A 20,268-nucleotide genomic window follows, 5' to 3' on the forward strand; every position below is an offset into this window, starting at 1 on the left:
ACTGGCCTTAATCTGTAAAAAGGGGTTTAATGGAACAGATACTGTTGGAGCTCAACCAATAATTGACAGTTACCGCAAATAGGAGAAAAATCACTTGACAGCATAACTTAACACATACCGGGAACTTAGGAAAGGGCAAACATGTTTTTTTTTTTTTACATCTTAACAGAGTAAAATAATTATAGATTGTTTTGCAGTCTTGGAGAAACACTTTATACAACAGACAAAATAAAACAGCAAACAAGATTATACCTGCAATGTATTAGCGTATTCTGACATTTATTTAAATTTACTACTTGCAGGTCAGTTTTCAGGTGTAGTTTATCATCATATTTTGGTAACTGTTATGACTAGGATGAAAATGAAAAGCTATGTCAGTAGTGAAGATTTCATTGATATTGCCATAACCATTCATGGTAAAAATATGTTTCAATACCTACAGATTGGGGGGAAAAAAAAGGCAGTGGCTATTTCAGAAAATTAAGACCTACTTCTGAAATAGATGGTTAAGTTGTAGGATCAGTTTATTGTGCTAAATAAAGTCAAATACTACTATTAAGTACAAAATCTGCAGAGAAGATTTTTTTAAATTTGTAACCTATTTTAGAAGAAAACATTGACATTTTGAGTCAATTTCTCTTCTTTGATCCAAATTGTTAAGATTTCCAACCAAATTAATTTATAGCAAGAACAAAAAGCTATTACTAGTATCTTAAGTTTTATCAATGTGACTTACGTTTAAAGTGTTTTTCCTGGCCTGTATAAAGTTGCTTTACAAATGACATTCTAAGTTATTTTACATTATGATTATCTGTACAAAAAGCCTACAGGCAATGCAAGCCTCTTTCAGAAATGCTGGTGTTTATCACTCTGCCAATGTGATTTTTCTATTGGGAACATAGTCTAAACAACAACAACAAAAGTTCTACAGAAATAATTATATGTCATATCAATTTTACTATAGTTTAAAAAGTTTAACAACGCTTTAAAAATTATTCTACTACTCTAGTCCCTAGTGATTTAAGGACTCCTAGCCAAATGTGACTAGGTAGGGGCAGCATTATTTCTCATAAGTTCTTTTACTTTTCATTACTTAAGTTGGTATCACAGCACATTCTTCTGGAACAGCATTATTGCCACATGGATCATGTTACTGGATAGCTTTCAAGGCCACTGGATAGCTTTTCAAGGCCACGACACTTTAAATATTGTCACCGCAATACACGGAAAGTGACAAGGTCCTATATGATACCTAGAGTGAGTCCATGTTCCTTCCATTCTCCTTTTTGATTCCAATTTGCGTAGGCTCAAACTCTTCATTTTTGTAGAGGAAAAAGTACATATTTACCTGACTATTTAGATACTTGAAGGATAGTGTCACATATATGTTACATATTATACACTCCTTGATTTTATTCGCCATTTGGAGGGCATGGGTGTCTGGAAGCTGTGTGACTTCAGTCACTGACCATAACAACTAGTTACTAGCAGCAAAGAGGAAAGTGGAGTGGTACCTTATCTCTGCCAACTGTAAAGGTTTGTATCCTTTGTCTGTGGTACAAATGCTCTGACCCCCTGTGAAACAAGAGGCCAGTCTTGCCAGAGACTGACAAATGAAAGAAAATAGTAATAAGAAAATCTCCCCACACAACCCCTATGACAGTTATGCTCACGGAATACATTCCTTTATTTCTTCAGAAAGGAGATAAATAACAGCTACCTTACTTATTTGTTTGCTTATTTCTCTCCAGGTAAATTCTAATGCAACAGAGTCATCCACTTCTCTCTCGCAATTTACTAGAAAGGAAACTGGCTAGAAACATTTAACAATGGCTGGTTAAAATGTTTCCTTAAAAACAAGAAACTTTTAAAAGTTGATTTTTAATTTATCATTGTTGAAATTCAATACAAATTCTGCTTTACAGGTAACCAGACCTAACTTCAGGAACAGAATGGAGAAATAGTAAATGTAAATAAAAGTTTGCCCAGTTTCCTGAAAACAAACCAAACCAAAAAAAACAAACAAACAAACAAACAAAAAAAACAAACAACAACCCAACCCAACCAAAGAACCAACCAACCCTCCAGAGCTTTAAGAGGAAGGAAAAAAAAAAAAAAAAAGCAGTTGCTGAAAAAAGACCACAGTTCTAACCTAACCGTTTATGAAGTAGTCAAACAACAAAAAACCCTGTTACTTCATTAAGCAATATTTCTTACGTTTACTCCATATTCTAGTTAGCATGGGCTACCCCTTAAAGAGGAACTTTTTCGTAAGACTTAAGAAATGCTTTTCACTCTAGCTTGTGAACATGTTTTCTGGCAAGTTTACACAGACTTCGCAAAGACTTAGTAAAAAAAACAGCATACTATAAGTTCAATTTATTTGCTATATCAAGATACACAAACTCATTGCAAACCTGCCTGGGACCTGAAAAACTCCAAAGATTTGAGTGTTACTGTAATACTGTAAAGTTTAATTTATTTTTACATTAGCTATCAAACATTATTAAAGTTGCTTTAAGAGTCCAACTAATTATTAACCTTCTCTTTAAATTAAAGTTAGCAACCTTGCAGCTAATATTTACATACACCTGACCACAGGAATACTTTTACAGTTTCACAGAGATGGCATTGTGGCTGTGCAAAGTAATACCTCCCCAGTCTTTCAGAAATAGTTGTTTTCTTAACACTTGTTTCTTAACTTCATGACTGGCTATATATTTACTATTAATGCCTCTTACTTCGAAAATGAAGCTAAAGTAACTCTGTTTACATTTATCAGTGCTTAAGATAAAATATATACTTGCAATTTTTAGGCAGTTGATAGAGATGTTGCATTAATACTTTAATTCCAAACTCAAACTTTTGCTTCTGAATAAAATACGGTAATTTTACACTGTGTTTATCAAGCTTAAATTTGTGTATGAGGCTAATTCCTGTGCTAAAGAATTAACCTACTGAAATGGAAGATAGATATTCAAGAATTTCATTACTGATATTATTCAAAAAGGAAACGTGGCTACCCTTATATTTAGATCTATGCTTGAGAATCCCTTCTACTTTTTTCCCATTAAAAATTCTGCCATTATAACCCCTGACAATAGCTTGTCCAATCTATATTCTATTCGATTTGTAAAGGTCACTGTCTTTTTAGCATTTACATACTGCTATAACTCAGCTTTTTACTTGGATTTCGATCTTATATTTATCTGATTTTAACCAGGAAAAAAATATTGCTGTAGTTAATTATAATTAAAGACTAATACATTGGTGAGAATGAAAGTCACATAACTAAGGTGCAAATAGGCCTGATCCCCACTGATTTTGGTAACAGCTATAAATCAAGGTACCTCTGAGTCTAAAAAAAAAGTGTAATCTTCCTTAAAGAAAAATTGAATGGAAGAAATCTACCAAAAAGGTAACAACATTCATGAAATTTTAGATTGGATAATCTAATGTAGAAGACCAGCCTGACATAGTAACTCACATGTTAGAAAAATACATATTTCAACGAAGCAGTATTGTTTCTCCCCAGCATCCTAACTTACACCAAGTTACAGACTTAAAATCTCTATGTACGAATGCATTCTGCCATATAAGTACAAATCTTTTATATAAATATGTATATATATATATATAAACTCTGCAGTTTATGTATAAACTCCCAGCTCAGGAGATCAAACTAGCTACAGATCACAGTGCACTGGACAGCATCATGCCCAGAGAGTGATGAGGCCCTCAGGTGCATCCAGGCACCTTTTCCCCAAAGCTAAAAGGAAGGTCTATCCCCTGATAAAATACTACAGATACAGTGTCTTGTAAATGACAAATGTTGACTCAAATCTGCACTGGTAGATAAAATTATTTCAGGAAGTTCTCCAGAATGCAAAATATTCAAGTAAAAGAAACACTTATATGCATTTTCACCCTTATTTGAGACATTAAAATCCATGGTATGATGTTTACATAGCTATTTCCTTATTTTGAAGTAAGAGAAATTTCACGGCCTGATTATGTGTTCACTCCTTGAGGAAGGAAGAAGACTTGCAGCTGATGAACTAAAGGTGTCAGCTGAGGAAGATGCCAACTCAAACATCAGATGAAATGACAGCTCTGCAAGTGAGCACACTGTATTAATGTGTTGAATCTAATTGGTAAAATATTTCCGTGTGAGAACGCTGACATGCTCTGAACAAGCTTTACTTTTCCCTTGTAATTTACAGTTGAAAAAAGCTCTGATCCTAAAAGAAGAATTTTCAGAAGTATCTATTTAGGATCACAGGTCGGTGTCCAAGAATATAGTTCTGAAAAAGCTATCTGAAATGCTTACCAAAGACATTCATTTACCAGAAATCGATTTGTTATTGACACAATACTTTTTTCCTAACAAAGGCAAAATCTTTACAACAAAGGTAAAGAGTTGAAGTCCTCCCAGCATCATGCATCATTTAAACACTGCAGAGAAAGTTAATGCAGACACAACCATAGCAATTATTAGGCATTTTTTGACCTACAGCTCAACTGCGATATTGAGAATCGGAGTTGGTGAAAACTATTTCATCTGCCTTTTGATATATGATCAGGCTTTTAGATTTTGTCATTTTAGTGTCCACAATAAATGTAGATTCTAGCATTATCAGTATTAGAAATAAAAAAGAGTAACTTATAGTTGCAAACTAGTTGCAAACTTTTCAACTGAGGCCATTCTATGACTATGATTCTACAGTTAATCTGTATTGTTCTACAGTATGTTTTAAAAAATCCTACTTTAGAATCCTTTTTTTTTTTTTTTTTTTAAAAAAAAGAAATAGGTCTAAAAGCTATCCAAATGGGGGCAACCCAAAGTTCCTGCTTTCCCACATGTTGTAAGAGAGCTCCTGGAAAGCAGAAAGGAAACCACTGAATGAACCATGCGACTGGTAACTACAAATACCATGTAAGTCCTTCTTCCAGCAGCAAGAGGGCTGCACCAGGTGAAGGATGCTCACCGGAATAACGCTCGGGAGCTACAAGAAGTGCCCCATGTGACTGACACTGCTAAGTGCCGGGGTCGATAGGCAAGCGGGACATTTCTGAGTCTGCATACGCAGATGTAGTTGTTTTTAGGATAGTCTGGGTTTTCAGGTATAGATAAGCCAATGAATACAGAATCCGGGCTTTTTGTAAGGCTTTGTAGGGGAGGTCACCAGCAGGCACTGACGGATATCAAGGGCCGGGACGGGCCGGTTTCGGCCCAGCTCCCCGGCGCAGCGCTGCCCAGGTGACAAACTCGGGTTTGTTTTGGAAGGGCTTCAGCGCCACCGCCGTGCCCCGGCTGAGCCCCTCTCACCCGTCCTTGCCCCCGCGGCGCCCCTCACCACGCACCATCTCGATGATCTTCGTCTTCCTGCCCGTCCTCTTCTTGATGGTGAAGATGTACTGGGCCAGCACCACGCCGCCCACCAGGGCGCAGAGGCTGGCGCTGGCCACCGCCCCCATCTTGGCCACCGCGGCGCGGTCCATGGCGGCCGCCGCCAAGCGCCCGTCCCCGCCGCCCGGCAACGGCCGCGCCGCCTCAGGCCCGGCCGTACCAAGTCTCAGGGAAAGGGGGAGGGAGAGGGGGGAAAAAATGGGGAAAAACACAGCCGTTGAAGAAAGAAAGAAGGTTGGTGACAGACGGTGTGGAAAGGGAAAATACCCACCGGGAGCTGGATGGTCCTCTGGAGTGCGAGTGATGTTCTGTTTCCCCGCTCGCCCCCCTCCCTGGGCAGAAGTGGGAGGACCCAACTGTCTCCCCCTCCACTTTGCCCAGCGCCACTTCCGCCGGCACCGAACTACATTTCCCAGCGCCGCCCGCGGCGGTGGTTGCCAAGGCGCCCTGGCAACGGCGCCTGAAATGGCGGCGGGGAAGGGACCGTAACGGCGCCGGCCTCCAGCTCCCAGCGTCGGGCGGGAGCCGCGCTGCCGGCCCCCCGGTAAGGGCCGCCTCCGGAGGGGGCAGGCGGGCTGTGGGCTTCTGAAGGGATGGGGAGGCTGGATGGGGAGGCTGGATGGGGAGGCTGGATGGGGAGGCTGGATGGGGAGGCTGGATGGGGAGGCTGGATGGGGAGGCTGGATGGGGAGGCTGGATGGGGAGGCTGGATGGGGAGGCTGGATGGGGCTTTGGGCAGCCTGGGCTGGTGGGAGGTGTCCGTGACCATGGCAGGGGGGTGGAACTGTGTGGGCTTTAAGGTCCCTTCCAACCCAAACCATTCTGTGATTTTCTGGAGGTGCAGCTGGCACAAAACACGGGCCAGGAGCTGTGAGTTTTGAACTGTGGTAGTGTTATTAGTGAGCCGCGGGCAGAAGGATTAGTTGTGTTTGTTGGTCCTTAAAATAGCAGCAGGTAAGGAGCAGGAAAGCTGATTTGTGCCCTGTCTGGCCAAGTTCTTTGGTTGCGTCACTAGGGCACCTTCAAGGCGATTAATCAGTAGATGTTTGGATGCTATTTATATCTTCGTTTGCTTCTCTAAAATAAACTCTTTTATGGAGGACCAACATCAGAAACCATATTTTTGCTGGTTTTCCTTGGTGAGCAAGAGAACCTCGGCTCTGTGACTTTAAAAACTTTTAAACGACTGGTTTTAATGCTTCTTACAAAAGACTTAATAGCTTTAAAAAAATTGCAACTCATTTGCTTTTTTATCTTTTAATGCTAATCCATCACAATTAGTCTGTGAATTCATGGCAAGATTTCTTTTAAAGTACCTGACCAGAAACATCTGAAATTGACATGTATTTGGCTTCCACTAGAGCAATGTGAAACTAACAGATGGAATATACTTAGTTGTTACCAATGAAAAAGGATGTTTGTTTGGACTGATGTATATGTTAGAATAGATTGTAACAACAGTTTGTTTCCTTTCCAGTGAAAAAGAATGTCCTTGTTTAAAGCTCGAGACTGGTGGTCCACAACGCTTGGAGAAAAGGAAGAATTTGATCAAGGCTGTCTGTGTGTTGCTGATGTTGATAACAGTGGCCAAGGTAAAATTATAATTAGTTGACTGGTTACTCCTAAGCTATGCAGGTGCAGGTTTACTTTTATCAAATCAACATGTACTGAAAACTTGTTAGCCAGACTAATTAGTTTGTCTGCTTTTTTTAATGTGTCCGTATAGAATTAATAAGACATGTACAGTACCATTTGTCTGGTATGTATCTGGGTTTCTAACCATCTAATTTCTTTCTTGTGTTCAGTAGTAGTTTCTCTCATGTTTTATTCTCTCAGTGGTAGGTATCTTTAAAACAAAACTTTTTAAATTTGTCATGGATGCAACTATATCAGTTATTAAAAGAACTTACAGGTGAAAGAGTTTTTAAGAAGGAGGGTGAGAATTAACAAGCTAAGAAGATGTTTAGAACCAGAAAACAGCCAGTTGTGTGTGGAAAATGTGAGGACATTGAAATAAGTAACTCTCCATAAACCCTGCCTTTTTACATAGTCATTAATAATATGAAAGTGAAGTCTGGAACTGAAACGATGCCTCTTTGAGGGAATATTTACACCAGTCATGATCTTTCCTGTCAGGGAGAGTTCTTGTGTATATATTTAAATACTTGAGGCTTTCTATATGAGACTGTTGTGCCTATCTCACATATTTGTTCTTGCTTAGTAGAGATTCTAGAGTTTGATTTCTTTTCAGGAGAATTTCAACAAAGTTGAGTTATGTTTCTGTTTAACTTTTTCAAATGGAATTGAACTGAAGGTGTTACAGGTAGAATCTGTTCTTAATGGAAAAATGTAACTGATATAAAAGCAGAGCTTAAATAGCATTGTAGGAGTAGCAGTCTTGTAATTAGTAACAATAAAATGTTTATTTACACTTCTAGTAAACTAATAAATAAACACTTGTAACAAATTCCTTTGTAATAAACATTGTAACATTTTATCTTTTAAAACTAGGCTTCTTTTTGTCTGGAGTTCAGAACCAAAAGTGAATGCAGCTAGTTGCAGTAGCCAAGCAATAGGGCAAAATATCCTTATGTAGATAAGTATTTTTAATAAATTCTAAAATAGGTTTAATCATACATGTTATACCATTCTTAATTTACTGCTGTTGGAATACTTGTTACGGAGCTGAGGAAAAGATGAGTGGAGGAAGTGGACAATATTCTATGAATAAGGGACTTGTGGGTGCAAGTTTTTTTTCTTTTTTTTTTTTCTTGTTAGAGAAGAGAGGACACAGGTAGCTGTTCTGAACTATTGACTTGAGGTCCTGTGGAACTATGCCAAACCTTTAGAGACTGGTGAACTTGGTTTGGGAGCATTAGTCAATTGTCCTTACTTACAGACAAATTCTATTGGATTTGATTTTCGTTGATAAAGTTGCCCTATATCTGAAGGAAATAAGTCCCAGCTACACCATTAGGTTGTTAGCAGTTATCATGGGAGGCAGTTCTTTTTTTTTTTAATTAATTTTGTTGTAAGTCTCTTGGTTGTTAGCAAATGCATGCTTATTTAAAATACTGATCCCAGAATAAACCTAGTGTGACTATTGTACTTCAATTTGGTAAGCAAACTGTATCAAGATCAGGTGGTCTCAAGGCCTTGCTTTCTTGTTTTAATCTGTTGACCTGATGTAGTAATTATCTCTATCTAGTTTGGATTTGTGTGTCAGCAGTTCCAATCTTAAATTTTAGCAGTTCTGCTGGTATGATACATATAAACACAAATCCTAGTTGTTGAAGCTAAAAGTTTGAGTTACTATCAAAAAACAGAAAATGATGTTTTTCCTAACAAGTGTGAATGTCAGTTTAGAATTATAGTGGTAACAAAGGTCAGTGCTACCACCATTATGACTGCTATTTTGAACCCTTTGCTGACAGGCTTACATTGGTAAGGAAAAAAACCTCATTTCTGTTAACCTAATTACTACTTGCTCTGTCTAGAAGATAGAACATAATCAGTGTTAATTGAATCATGGAAATATTCTTTCATTTTAGGGTATTCTTTGGAGCATTTCTGCACTAAATCTAGTTCTACACGTGTTATTGTATTTTGTAATCTCATTTGGTTATTTTTTTATAGATAAAATTATTGTGGGCAGTTATATGGGATATCTCCGAATCTTTCATCCACATCCTGTGAAACCTGGGGATGACATGCAAGCTGAAGACTTGCTCTTGGAAGTGCAGTTACAAGAACCAATACTGCAGGTGGAAGTGGGAAAATTTGTTTCGTAAGTGAACAATAGCGTGTGTTGCTGATCATTATTTAAGGCTTAGATGTTTTACTTTAGTTGTTTTGGATGGTGGGGAGTGGCTTCAGTTTCCTTATTGATGCTGATTGATTGCATCTGTGAATACCATAGTACGCATTTGGTCTGCTTGTTGAACCGTCTTCATAGGAGAGATTTTTTGCTTAATGTCTAACTGAAGGAAAATCTTCCAGGTACTTGTATTTTTTTTAAGTATATAGAACAGGAAAAAAAATACTCTTTTTTAGGTGTTAACAGAAAATTTCAGTAACTTATGGTGTTTCAAGATGTAACATTGCTCAGTTTTGGGATGTTTGATAGAAGATTGAAGATCATAGATACTAAGGAATTTAATGGAAATAAGCCTCCAGATAGAGGAGAAATAGTGTGGCCCTAAGGAAAAGACTCTATATTTAATTAGATATAAGAGAATCTACATAGGAGGAAATATCATTCTAAACTATGATTCAAGCCTGTACTTACCATGGGAAGAGTTCCTTAAATTTTTTTCAAGACAAAAGGCTTATGTCTGTTGGATTTTTTTCTTTAAGTACTCATGGACTGGCCTCATGCAGAAATGATAATGCTTTGGCTTGTGAAGAGATCTAAAACTTTTTCTTTAATTTTAGCACAAGAGCCTGCTCAACTGAAAGTACTACTTAATTTTTGGGCAAGAGGAAGGTGAATAGTTTAATTGATTTAGTTTTGCAAGTAGTACAAAACTGAATTTTAAAAACCATGTATGTGGCTGCTGAATAGTACTTGTCTCAATGATCTTCCCATCCATTTAGTTTTTTGAAGAGTTGAGAAGTTGAGAGAAAACAGCATCTTGTTTGGAATGATTTGCAAGCTAAACTGGGGAAATAGCTGACCTGCCTTTCATGCTTAAATCTGAAAAAAATGTTCTGTAAGGATTCATTTTAATTTTGAAAGTAGCTTTAAATTTTGGAAGATTAGTTCTTGGTTGTTTTATGTTCGCATCTAATATTCTTAAACCTGGCCAACACCTGAAAGTAATATTGACATTTTGACAGTGATTTTGAATTTTTATCTCATGCATTTTTACTTGAAATTTATCTTAACTGTTTTTTCCTTCTCCCTTTTTTACAGTGGTACTGAAGGACTTCATCTGGCTGTGTTGCATTGCCGAAAACTCTGTGTATATGCTGTTTCAGGTTAGTTTACAGATGCAAACTATCTTGTGGTTTTAGGATCATACTAAAGTTGGATCAGGTTAAATACTTAACTTGGAATATATAGTGTTTGCTCATCATCCCTGTAGAGCGAGCTGCAGTCATCATGTTCTAGCACTCACTCATGTAAGAAGAAGAAATGTTAGTAATTATATCCAAATAACTCCCAGTGGCTAATGACCTGGTGATCTGCTTGGTGCTTGAGATACTGTGATGTGTGTCTGCAATTGGCAGTGCTGGAGTCCTGCTTTTTTTTTTTTTCTTGTGTTGTTCTACTTGCTCTCCCACAGGAAGATGGAGTTGATCTGATAACAACGACTTCTTACAGAAGTCATGGCATTGCTTACAAAGATTAGCTATGAGTCTTAGCTGGTGCAGTGTCTGCATGTTATGAAGGATTTGTCTGAATGTACATAGGGGTATGGTAAAATTTCTGCTTTTGAATAACTAGTGCTTGTTACAGTTCTAAAAATAACTTACTATTTAGCATGCTAATGGTCAAATGGTTGTTTAATGATAGTTTACCTATTTTAAGTATGAAAAAATTATAGTTACTTCTTAACTCAAAAATCTGAACTTCTAGAAAGCCAGAAGATTGGTAATGCAGCCCAGGTGAAGATAAGAGGTTAACGTTGGTAAAAAGGTGAAATTACTATGGTTTTTCTTTAAATCTTCTCTTTTTCCTATTTCCTTTGTCTGGAAATCTAAGTGTTCTGTTCATGCAGTATATAAAGAGACAAGTCACACAAGACTCTGTGCATTGAATTCTTTCTAGTACATGTGCAAAGCACATATGTAAGAGTTCTACTGACTGTATCCTTGTCTTCAAAATTCAGTAGACAACCACATATTGTTCACCTCTGTGCAGTGACAGCTGGGGTTGCTCCCACTGTGAAAGCATAATTTACTTCTAGGAGCAGCTTACTTCCTGTTCATAGCTCAGTGGCCAGATAGAATCTGAAAGGACAGCATGTCTTCATAACCAAACTGTCTACTAGTTATCTTGCATGGAGACACCTGTAAAGTTGGTCTTTGTTGAGGGGTAATACTTTGAGATATAATGCCACTTCCATACTTGTGCTTCTCTGTAAAGGTACTTAAGTTTTACAGTTGTTGCCTGCCAGTATAACTTATTAAAACAATTTAATACTTTCATTAACAGCATACAACAAACAGGTCAGTTGAGAACTCTTTCTAATTATAACTTGCTGTCTATGTGGCTTAAACACCAAAGTAATACTGTTTTACAGTCCTTCAATAGATACTTCATGCTAATTGGTAAGCATTCATGCTGTGATAGTAACTTTACCAGAACTCTTCAAACTCTTGAACCAGCTCCTTCAAAAACCAAATCACTATTTCTTTATGCTTCCACAGCAAATTTCGGTGTCATAAAGTGAAATTTTACATGTTTTATACACATTACAAGGTGTTTGTTATTCGTAATAAGGCAAATCTATGCTGTTTCTCCTGTATGAATGAAAGCATCCTTCAAGGCTAACTAAAGAATGGCCTGGATCTTGTATTACCATTAGTATGCACAGACTGATTACCTTCTTGATTCTTTTTCCTCTGATATTGCTCTTTAGGTAGGTACTCATCCAGCCAGGGCTTTCCTCTATGTCTGTTCCGATATTCTCTTGAATGTGGGCCTACCTTCATGGTAACAGCTTAAGAGCTGTAGTGGATTTTAGTTGGAGCAGTTCCCTAAAAGGTTAGCGTCAGTTACAAGTCTTTCATGGCATGTTGTTTAAGATGAGTGTTGAAGTAATCTTTGCATATCTCAAGTTGTGATAGGCTTTGTTTAGATCTCATTTGCTCAAGAGATCTTTTTTTTTTTTCCTATGCTGATGTAACTATTCTCAGTCTTTTTTATTGTTGTTTTTTTTTTTTTTCTTGCTTTCTAATACGATTCCTAAAGTGTTACTCTATACAATGAAGAACTCTGAGTATTTTTCTTTGTGGGCAGGCAGAAAATATTCTTGATTATTAAAAGGGGAGCTGTACCTTCAGTTTCTTTAGAAAGGCTTCTTGAATTTCTGCTAGTTCTGTGAAGGGTTCAGAAAACTAGTTTATGCAGGTGCTTTTGAGAATGTGATATGTATGATAAAATTATTGCTGTCACTGTATGTGTGTGTGTCTCTCTTTGCACTCTTAAATCACTGCATTGAATTTCAGACTGGGTAAAGGCAAGTGATAAATGTACCCTAAACATAGCTTTTCCAAAAAAAACATAGCTTTTCCAAAAAGAAAAAACAACCTTAACTGGCTACAGCTCAATTTGAGGCAAAGACATTTACAACTCAGCCTGTGTTGTTGGATATAGTATATCCACTGAATAAAAGCGAGAATTTTAAGAATTCTGCCTTTTTGAGTAGACTTTTTCTGATCTTAAAGGTGTGCCTAACATGAAAAAAACTATTGAACAATAAAACTTCAGCATCTTGCTAAATCTTTATATAGTAATTAGTATATTGGGACCTTAGTTGTGGTTCTGGCCTTTGAGAATTCTTTTCTTTTAAGAAAACAGCAACGTCAGCCCTCGTATCTAAGTCACTAGGAATAAGTTACAGCTTTTCAGGTTGCTCTTTAAACTGATACTCCTTCTTCCAAATTGCATGGATAAATGATGTGAAATATATACTTTCTTTTCGGGTAGGAACTCAGGGGAATGTGGAACATGGGAACCAGTATCAGATTAAACTGATGTATGAACATAATCTTCAGAGAACTGCTTGCAATATGACTTATGGACCATTTGGTGGTGTAAAAGGTAAGCTCCTTGCTGCATACTCTTTATTTGTTTACCTGTGAATAGTTGAGGGTTAACTTAAATCTTGAAAGGCTGCAGGCTACTGTTATCTAGAGGGGAGACCATCTTTCTCAATGATAATGTCTTTTATCTGATGTAGGGGGATGGGAGGAGTTAAAATGAGGCAAAGAATATTAAACACAAAATAGTTGTTTTCTTACGTCTTGAACAAGATATGAACTTATAAAGATAATACTGATTTTTTTAAATAATATTTTAACATCCAAAGTAATTATTTTCTTCCATGCTTTAATTCCATTTTGCTTTTCTGTAGCTTTCTTATCCCAGGTGAAGGAATAAGTCAACACTTCCATTCTCTGAACCTAAACTACTGAGTCTCTTTAGAGATGCATAATACGGACTGAAAAAATAAATAAAACTATGACTGGAAAAACATAACGGTGGAAAGTAATGTTTATGGTGTATTTGTAGTTTTGAATGTTTAATAGATTTCAGTCTTTGAACTTGTGACACAATTATGAATGCTATTTTATATTCTGATCTGGAATCATTTAGATTTGTTCTACATAACAGCAATTTCTCTTCAGAAGACAAGCTTCCCTGGCAATAATGGGGGATCTGCACAAGTAACGTGACCAAGCTTTTCACAAAATAATATTACTTTACTGAGGCAAAAAGTCTTCTGAGTATATGATAAATATATGCGTATGACCCCACAGTTCTGGAGCTGTGATAATGCACTGTAATATTATTACTAGAAGATTAACCCTAAACTCAGGCTTGTCTCTGGGCTTGAATTAAGCTATCCACAATTCATACTGATTGAAGAGGCTTTCATCTACTAATTTTGCACAAGCACCTTAGAGAAATTGACTCTTAAGTCATGTGGATGAGAAAATGAGAAATGCCATGAATAGCTTGAGGGGGTGAGTGTGTAGTTCATGGGCTTATTTGTGCTAACTTTAAAAAGAAGATACAGAGTTTCTCAAAAAATGAGAAGAGGTAATAATGTGATTCCTGCCATGCTGCAATGGGTTTGCAGTAATGGATATATCAAAGTATCATAAACTAAGAGTTATTAGTGTGTCTGGAGTGGTGGATGGATAAGACAAAATGCCTTTTTACCACCATTGCATGTGCAGAATAAACTCTGGATTTCCATGGAGATTCTGGGTAGAGATCTAACCACCAGCTTAGTCTTGATACTAGATGTATCTATAAATATATTATCAAAACCTGTGTGGAATGTAAGTCACAAAATGAAGAGAACCTCTTTGCAGGCTAGAGGAAAGGGTAATATTTACTTCAGAACCTATTTGGCTAGCCAAACACTTCTCGACACCTCAGACTGTCAAATTATGAGCCAGTCCTGACAGACAAAGCAGCAGAAACAGCATAGGGAACTCTGGCAAGTTCTGTTTCTCCTGATTCCTAGGAGTGCTTCTGTCCCAGCATGTCAGACTGCTCTCCTTTTCCTTTCTTCCTCATGTTCCAGTTTGCAATAGTTTGTTGATTGCTGTGGGAAAAGAGTGGCCTCAAATTTGTCTTGAGGTTGCAAGAATGTTAATAAACAATGACGAAAGATTTATAAATAATCCCCATTCCTATCATAAGATAAAAAAGCTTTTTATTTAAGACCTAAATATGGGAAAATTATAGTAGCCTGCTATCAGCAGCTTGATCATTCACTAAGGCAAGCATTGAAGCATCAGAGAAATAGGCAAAGTGGACACGGGAAAATCATCTGAATTTTGTGTGGTTTTCTTACAGCTTTTCTGAATTGAATATCTGTCTTTGTGTCTTTTCTGGAGTGTCTAACTAGATCTCTTGTCAAGGTTATACTTTTAGTCTTGTCCCTAGTCTTTTGCCATGACTTAAGTACCATCTCATCTTCTTCTTGAGGGTTATAAATGATAATGTTGTGGATATTTTCCATCTTGCAAGACCAGTCAGTGATCTGGAAAGAAGGTCTATAGGCTGTTAACTTCAGTAAAACAGATACCTGTCCTAGTCTGGTCTGTTGTGCTATCTGTGTGTTTCTTTGGCAGATCTTCTGTGCTGCAATTGAGAGCCAACAGTCATATTTCATTTGACTATGTGACTTCCTGACTTCTAGAATCCTGGCCAGGCATCTGCAAAGTCTCTCACCTCAGTGGAGGTTAATTTATAATGGTGTAAGTGTGCAGGAGTAAGCTTGCTTTGCTAGCAGTCTGACCTCTGCGCCATAATCTAGAAGTGGACTAACAAAATGCAGGGAGGGTTCTTATATTTATAGCCTTCTCCGTTACTGCTGTGACTAATATGTGTCTCTTTCTTATTGCTGTATTCAAGCATCCTTGAAACAATGAGAAGGTGAAAGAGGCACTTCAGAGGTCACGTTTACAGAGCTACTGGAGCAGACACAGGAGAATGGCAGTTGAACAGGAGTACAAGGAAAGCATGCTGTGTGAGTGTCAGGGAAGGAAAGGGAATGTAAATCCCCCAGGAACATAATCTTTCATCTGAGGAAGCAAAGAAGAATGCTGCAGGAGTCCACAGGGCACTTGATATATGAAGTTGCTCAGTCTTAGACTTCTCTTGTTGAAGATAATGCTGGATTTTTTGTTTCTTTATATGGAGCTCCTAATCCTATACCTTTAGTGGTAAAGGAACTCATTCTCCACAGGCATACCAGTTGATACCAGTAAAAGAAAAAGTAGAATTTGAATTCTTGTACACTTGCTTATACTGGTGTCCAATGACATTTTTGAGGGTTTTCTGTCCTTTCTTGGGACTAGGAGTTATTTGGGTTCTAGTTACTACTCTGTGTTTCATTTGCTCTTTCTTATTGAACTGCTTCCAAACAGCTGCTTGTCAGTTTAATGGAAACTGAAGAAAATGACCACTTCACTGCTTGCCCTTACCTCAAATAAAATACATCTTGGCATTACAAGTGACTACAGAATAAGTCTGAATATGATTTCTACCCATGTGCAGTTGGAGTCTGCTGTCTAGCAGGCCACTGTAGCTGTGGCCTTAACTGGGATGCAAAGTGCTTTGTTAGTCTCTTGATGCTATAAGGTTGCATAGTCAGTTTTGAAAATCTGGATGTAAAGCCAGCACACAACTCCCATCTACTGTTCCAGAGTTAGCACGTCCACGTGGACCTTGGTGAGTGGTTTGTTTTCAGTTGCTTATTCCTTTGGAAATTCCTCTTGAAACTTTGGAAGAAGTTTCAATTTCCTTTGAGAAAGTAAACAGTGAAGGTGGGTGAGATTTACCTATTCCTGACTTCTCTTCCCCACTTTATAAAGAACCTGGAGGGGAAAGAGCTTGAGCATACTCCATAGTCCTCAAGAACCTTCTCAGTTCCACCTGCTCCATCCTGTACTGTAAAGATGTCATAAAACAAGCTGGTACACAAGTCAGAATATGTGATTGGTATGAAAATGAGGCAACAGTTAGGTAACCCTGCATCAAGGTATGGAGAAGAACTCAGTTTCAATTCAACGTTTTTTTTGACTTTCTGAACTGCTGAAAATCCCATAAGACCCTTACAAAAGCTGAAGAGGAATAGGTTTGTTCAGACCAAACTTGCAATTTTCATTATATTTTTTTTTCAGATTATATTGGAGTGAAGCCTGTTTTTCTAACTTAAAAAGCAGGTTATCTTCTGGAGAAACTGCCTGAGATCTCTCCTGAATGTTGGCTGACCTGGAGACCTATCAGAGGTTTTCAGAAACTAAACAGAATAGAGGTTTTAGAAACAAGTGCTCCGCTACTGCTTTATGATTCAACTGGGTTATAAAAGTTCACCAGCTTTTCTTCATCTGTATTTAAATGTGCACTTAGATAAACCTCTCCCTGTGCCTACTCTACCCTTGGCAGCTTCTTTAGGGAGGAGGGTTTCTCACAGCTTCTATTAATGTGGTAGCTGGGGAAGGGTGTCTCTGCGGTTGTTTGAAATGTTCAGTAAAGACTTAGAGTCCAGTCACTAGTTATGTATTGTATGATTTTTCCAGTCAGCTTTCTCCAATGTAAGCTTTGCTCTCCTGTCCCTGCTAGTTTGCATCAATGTACTTATGCCCTCGTTATGTTATGATTTGGTCTGTTAACCTGCTAGTCTGTTCAGGTGAGATGTGTTGGAGATGTAAAACATACAAAGTAAACTGTTATTTCTTGACTGATTATTTTGGTCTCCTGTATTTATTAAGGAAGATGGTATTAGAGATCTCCTTGCTGAAGAGAGATCTGTGAGGTAAATAGAAACCTACTTACTAGACCACCTCCTAGCAACTTCATTCATGGCAGCATTTTCAAATCAAAAACTTGATGCTGTGAGCAGCTTCCGTATATACAGAACTGGCATTGTTATTTTTATAACAGGAACATGTTGATGAAAATCAACAAATCCATTCACATAGTCTGAGCACAGAAAGCTGAAATCTAAATATAATACATTATTGGAGTTATAAACTAAAGACAGACCAAAACTGAGAAAATATGCCCATCTACTTGAAGAGAATGGGTGCTTTTCTTCTAAAAGTGCATGGGATGTAGTCAAGTCACCACTAGATGGTCCCCTCACTACATGTTTTCGTTAGTGCGCTGCCTCTCCAACTGCTTTGATACTTGAACTGATTCTACAGGTGTACTTACTGCAAGACTTTATGAAAATACAATAGCACTTTCTGAAAACCTGATAAAGTGTTTTATTGATTAAAATAAAAGGCTACAGCCACCGAAATACGTTTTAGCAAAAAGGCAAAATGAGCTTAACCGTTTTGCTGAAAGTAAAAGTCAAAGGGCCAGGGATGTGGGAAATGGAAACAAGAAATCTCTTGCATGTTTAACTAGACTTCCAAACAAAGCTAATAGTAAAGCTTTAAAAAAGTGAATGGGGGTAAGAAACAACCTGCAAGGCCTGAAGTATAAATCAGGCTCATTGTAGGCATAATTAGTTGTCAGTTACTTAGAATGTGGAAAAACCTCTGGCAAAGGGAATGACTGTATTATAGAACTTCTTTGGTGCTTTAACTTTACTTTTGTTTCCTGATTTCTCTGTACACTGTAACTAAAATAAAAGAAACTAAAATAAAAACATGAAAGCTATCAAGAAGTGATGTAGGAAGTATGTAATTACATACTTAGAATTCTTGATCTTGAGCACAGGTTTTTAAAAATTGAACGTAATTTTTAATTCATTATATTTATTATGTAGAATGCATATATCAAGATTTCATAATTCTAAATTTTTTGTTGTCATCTTAGAGCTGTAAATTGAGTTTCTTTTGTGTTTCTTTTGCAAGACCATTATTCTAGCATATGGATCCTTTTAGAAAGGATGATTCATGGTAAAATCATGTAAGCTAGTAGTGCTGAACACTTTTTTTTTCAACCAAGTGAACTCTTAACCTAGCCACAAAATGTCACAGCCCTTAAGTAATGAACAAATTGTACACAGTCTGTGTTTTATTTCAAATGTAAAATTTCAAGAACTTAAGGTGACTCTACTGTAAGCTCTTTCCTGAAGATACTGAAAAAGTGGTGTACATTTCTGTGATTAGTAGAGGACTCCAGTCTACAAAAATTGTACTTGATATAATCTATTTAATCACACAACACAGCCTCATCTTATGTAAAATTATTATGGCGTCATGGAATTATGTCCCCCAGATTGCTGTGTTAACAATTCAACTTTCGTTAGAGGAAGTGATGTTTGCTGATAGAAAGCACTTTCCAAGATGATGTGGGCTGTTTTTATGTCTAGTGTGCCATTCCGTGTCTTTACATTTGAATCAAGCATCTTATAACATTATCAGGTAAGATTATATTGAAGAACCTGATCATTGTTTGTAATAGCATGAGGTTATTTTGCATAGTTCTGTCTTATGTAAGTTCTGTCTTACGTGTTTGGGAGAGAAGTGAGAAAATTTTAGAGTTTTTAGGCACGTAAACAATCTTTGGTCACCCAAATGCAAAGTTCTGTCCTTATTACCCTGTCCATCAAAGATCTGAGTTGAAGAGTTTATCTACTGTGAGGAAGGATGTGCTTACACTTCTGTGGTTGCTCTGTGGTGTGGAGACACTCATGTGAGTTTTAAAACAGTGCACACACTTGGATGCAGCACGAGGATTGCTGGTTTAGAACTTTTATACTGGAGAGCACCTATGAAATGTCTTCAGTAATATACTAAGATTTTTAAAGACAAGTAAATACAGTAGCTTAAAATGTTTTACTGGGCAGGTAATGCTAAATGTTCAAACTCTATATGGCTGAACTGAAAGTCATCGCTTCACCTGAAAGTATCTGAATATTCATACTAAAAAAAAATGGGAAAAGCTTCATTCTTTGTGGCAGAACGTTCTGATGAATGAGTTGCGAATTTGAGATTGTTAAAAGAATGGAATGAAAGAAGCAAGTGAATTGGATACAATATTGCTTTAGTTGAGAATTCCTTTTCTTCATTATTCTTTATGCAGTAGCGTACCTCCCATTCAGTTCTTAAGGAAGGCATAAATCTGGTATTATCTAGGAATAGTCAAGTCTTATTAAACAATATTCTAAATATTGTTCAATCTTAGTTGAAATTAAAACCATGTTTATCAAAGCAGTGAGAGTAGATTTTTTCTCTACATAAGTACAGAGTGATTAGATTATAAGCCAGTTGTTACATTTTGTGATTGATATAATTTGATCATGTTTTTTTTCCATTCTTAGATTTTTTTTGTTTGCAATTTCAGCAAAATTTTTTGTGTTGGAACTTTCATATCTTATTTCTAGTTCTTTTAATTAAAATAATGCAGAAATTTTGGTTAATCAATTTACTGGTGTTTGCTTTTATTTTTTATGTAATTGAAGCCATGAACTACCCTCATGTGGTAATAATAAAACTTTTTATATATGGGTAATCAGTTAACAAGAATTATAAACTGCTTACTTATAAATTTGATGAATTTGTATACTGGTACAGTAGAGAATTTGCAGGATATCAGCATTAAAACCAAATTTTAACTCGGCAAAGAAATGTTCATGTTACTGTATTATCAGTTTTTATAACCTCTTTCTAATGTGTTGTTTGCATAATTAGTGCTGCAGGCATCTTAA

At 37.0% G+C, this 20,268-nt stretch overlaps 2 protein-coding genes across 14 annotated transcripts in view; one reads left to right on the forward strand and one right to left on the reverse strand.

Annotated features, from left to right (window-relative positions):
* NT5C3A (5'-nucleotidase, cytosolic IIIA) overlaps positions 1–5,819 on the reverse strand; it is a 28,008-nt gene extending 22,189 nt beyond the window's left edge. The window contains exon 1 of one of the 5 annotated variants that reach the window (XM_068670393.1): positions 5,682–5,819. Coding sequence is in view for 2 of the 5 variants with exons in the window: in XM_068670395.1 (XP_068526496.1) it covers positions 5,365–5,502 (138 nt within the window). In the remaining 3 variants the exon portion in view is untranslated. Of the gene's footprint in view, positions 1–5,364; positions 5,564–5,681 lie in introns of those variants that run through there. The other 4 variants (XM_068670398.1, XM_068670395.1, XM_068670399.1 and 1 more) reach the window with 4 other exon arrangements.
* The window catches only part of BBS9 (Bardet-Biedl syndrome 9), a 317,920-nt gene continuing 303,466 nt past the window's right edge, over positions 5,815–20,268 (forward strand). For 8 of the 9 annotated variants that reach the window (XR_011092535.1, XR_011092536.1, XM_068670384.1 and 5 more), the window contains exons 1-5: positions 5,815–5,954; positions 6,888–7,002; positions 9,047–9,197; positions 10,326–10,390; positions 13,068–13,181. Coding sequence is in view for 7 of the 9 variants with exons in the window: in XM_068670384.1 (XP_068526485.1) it covers positions 6,897–7,002; positions 9,047–9,197; positions 10,326–10,390; positions 13,068–13,181 (436 nt within the window). In the remaining 2 variants the exon portion in view is untranslated. Of the gene's footprint in view, positions 5,955–6,887; positions 7,003–9,046; positions 9,198–9,756; positions 9,897–10,325; positions 10,391–13,067; positions 13,182–20,268 lie in introns of those variants that run through there. The other variant, XM_068670390.1, reaches the window with a different exon arrangement.

Source organism: Anas acuta, chromosome 2 (genome assembly GCF_963932015.1).
Source record: "Anas acuta chromosome 2, bAnaAcu1.1, whole genome shotgun sequence".
NCBI lineage: Eukaryota > Metazoa > Chordata > Aves > Anseriformes > Anatidae > Anas > Anas acuta.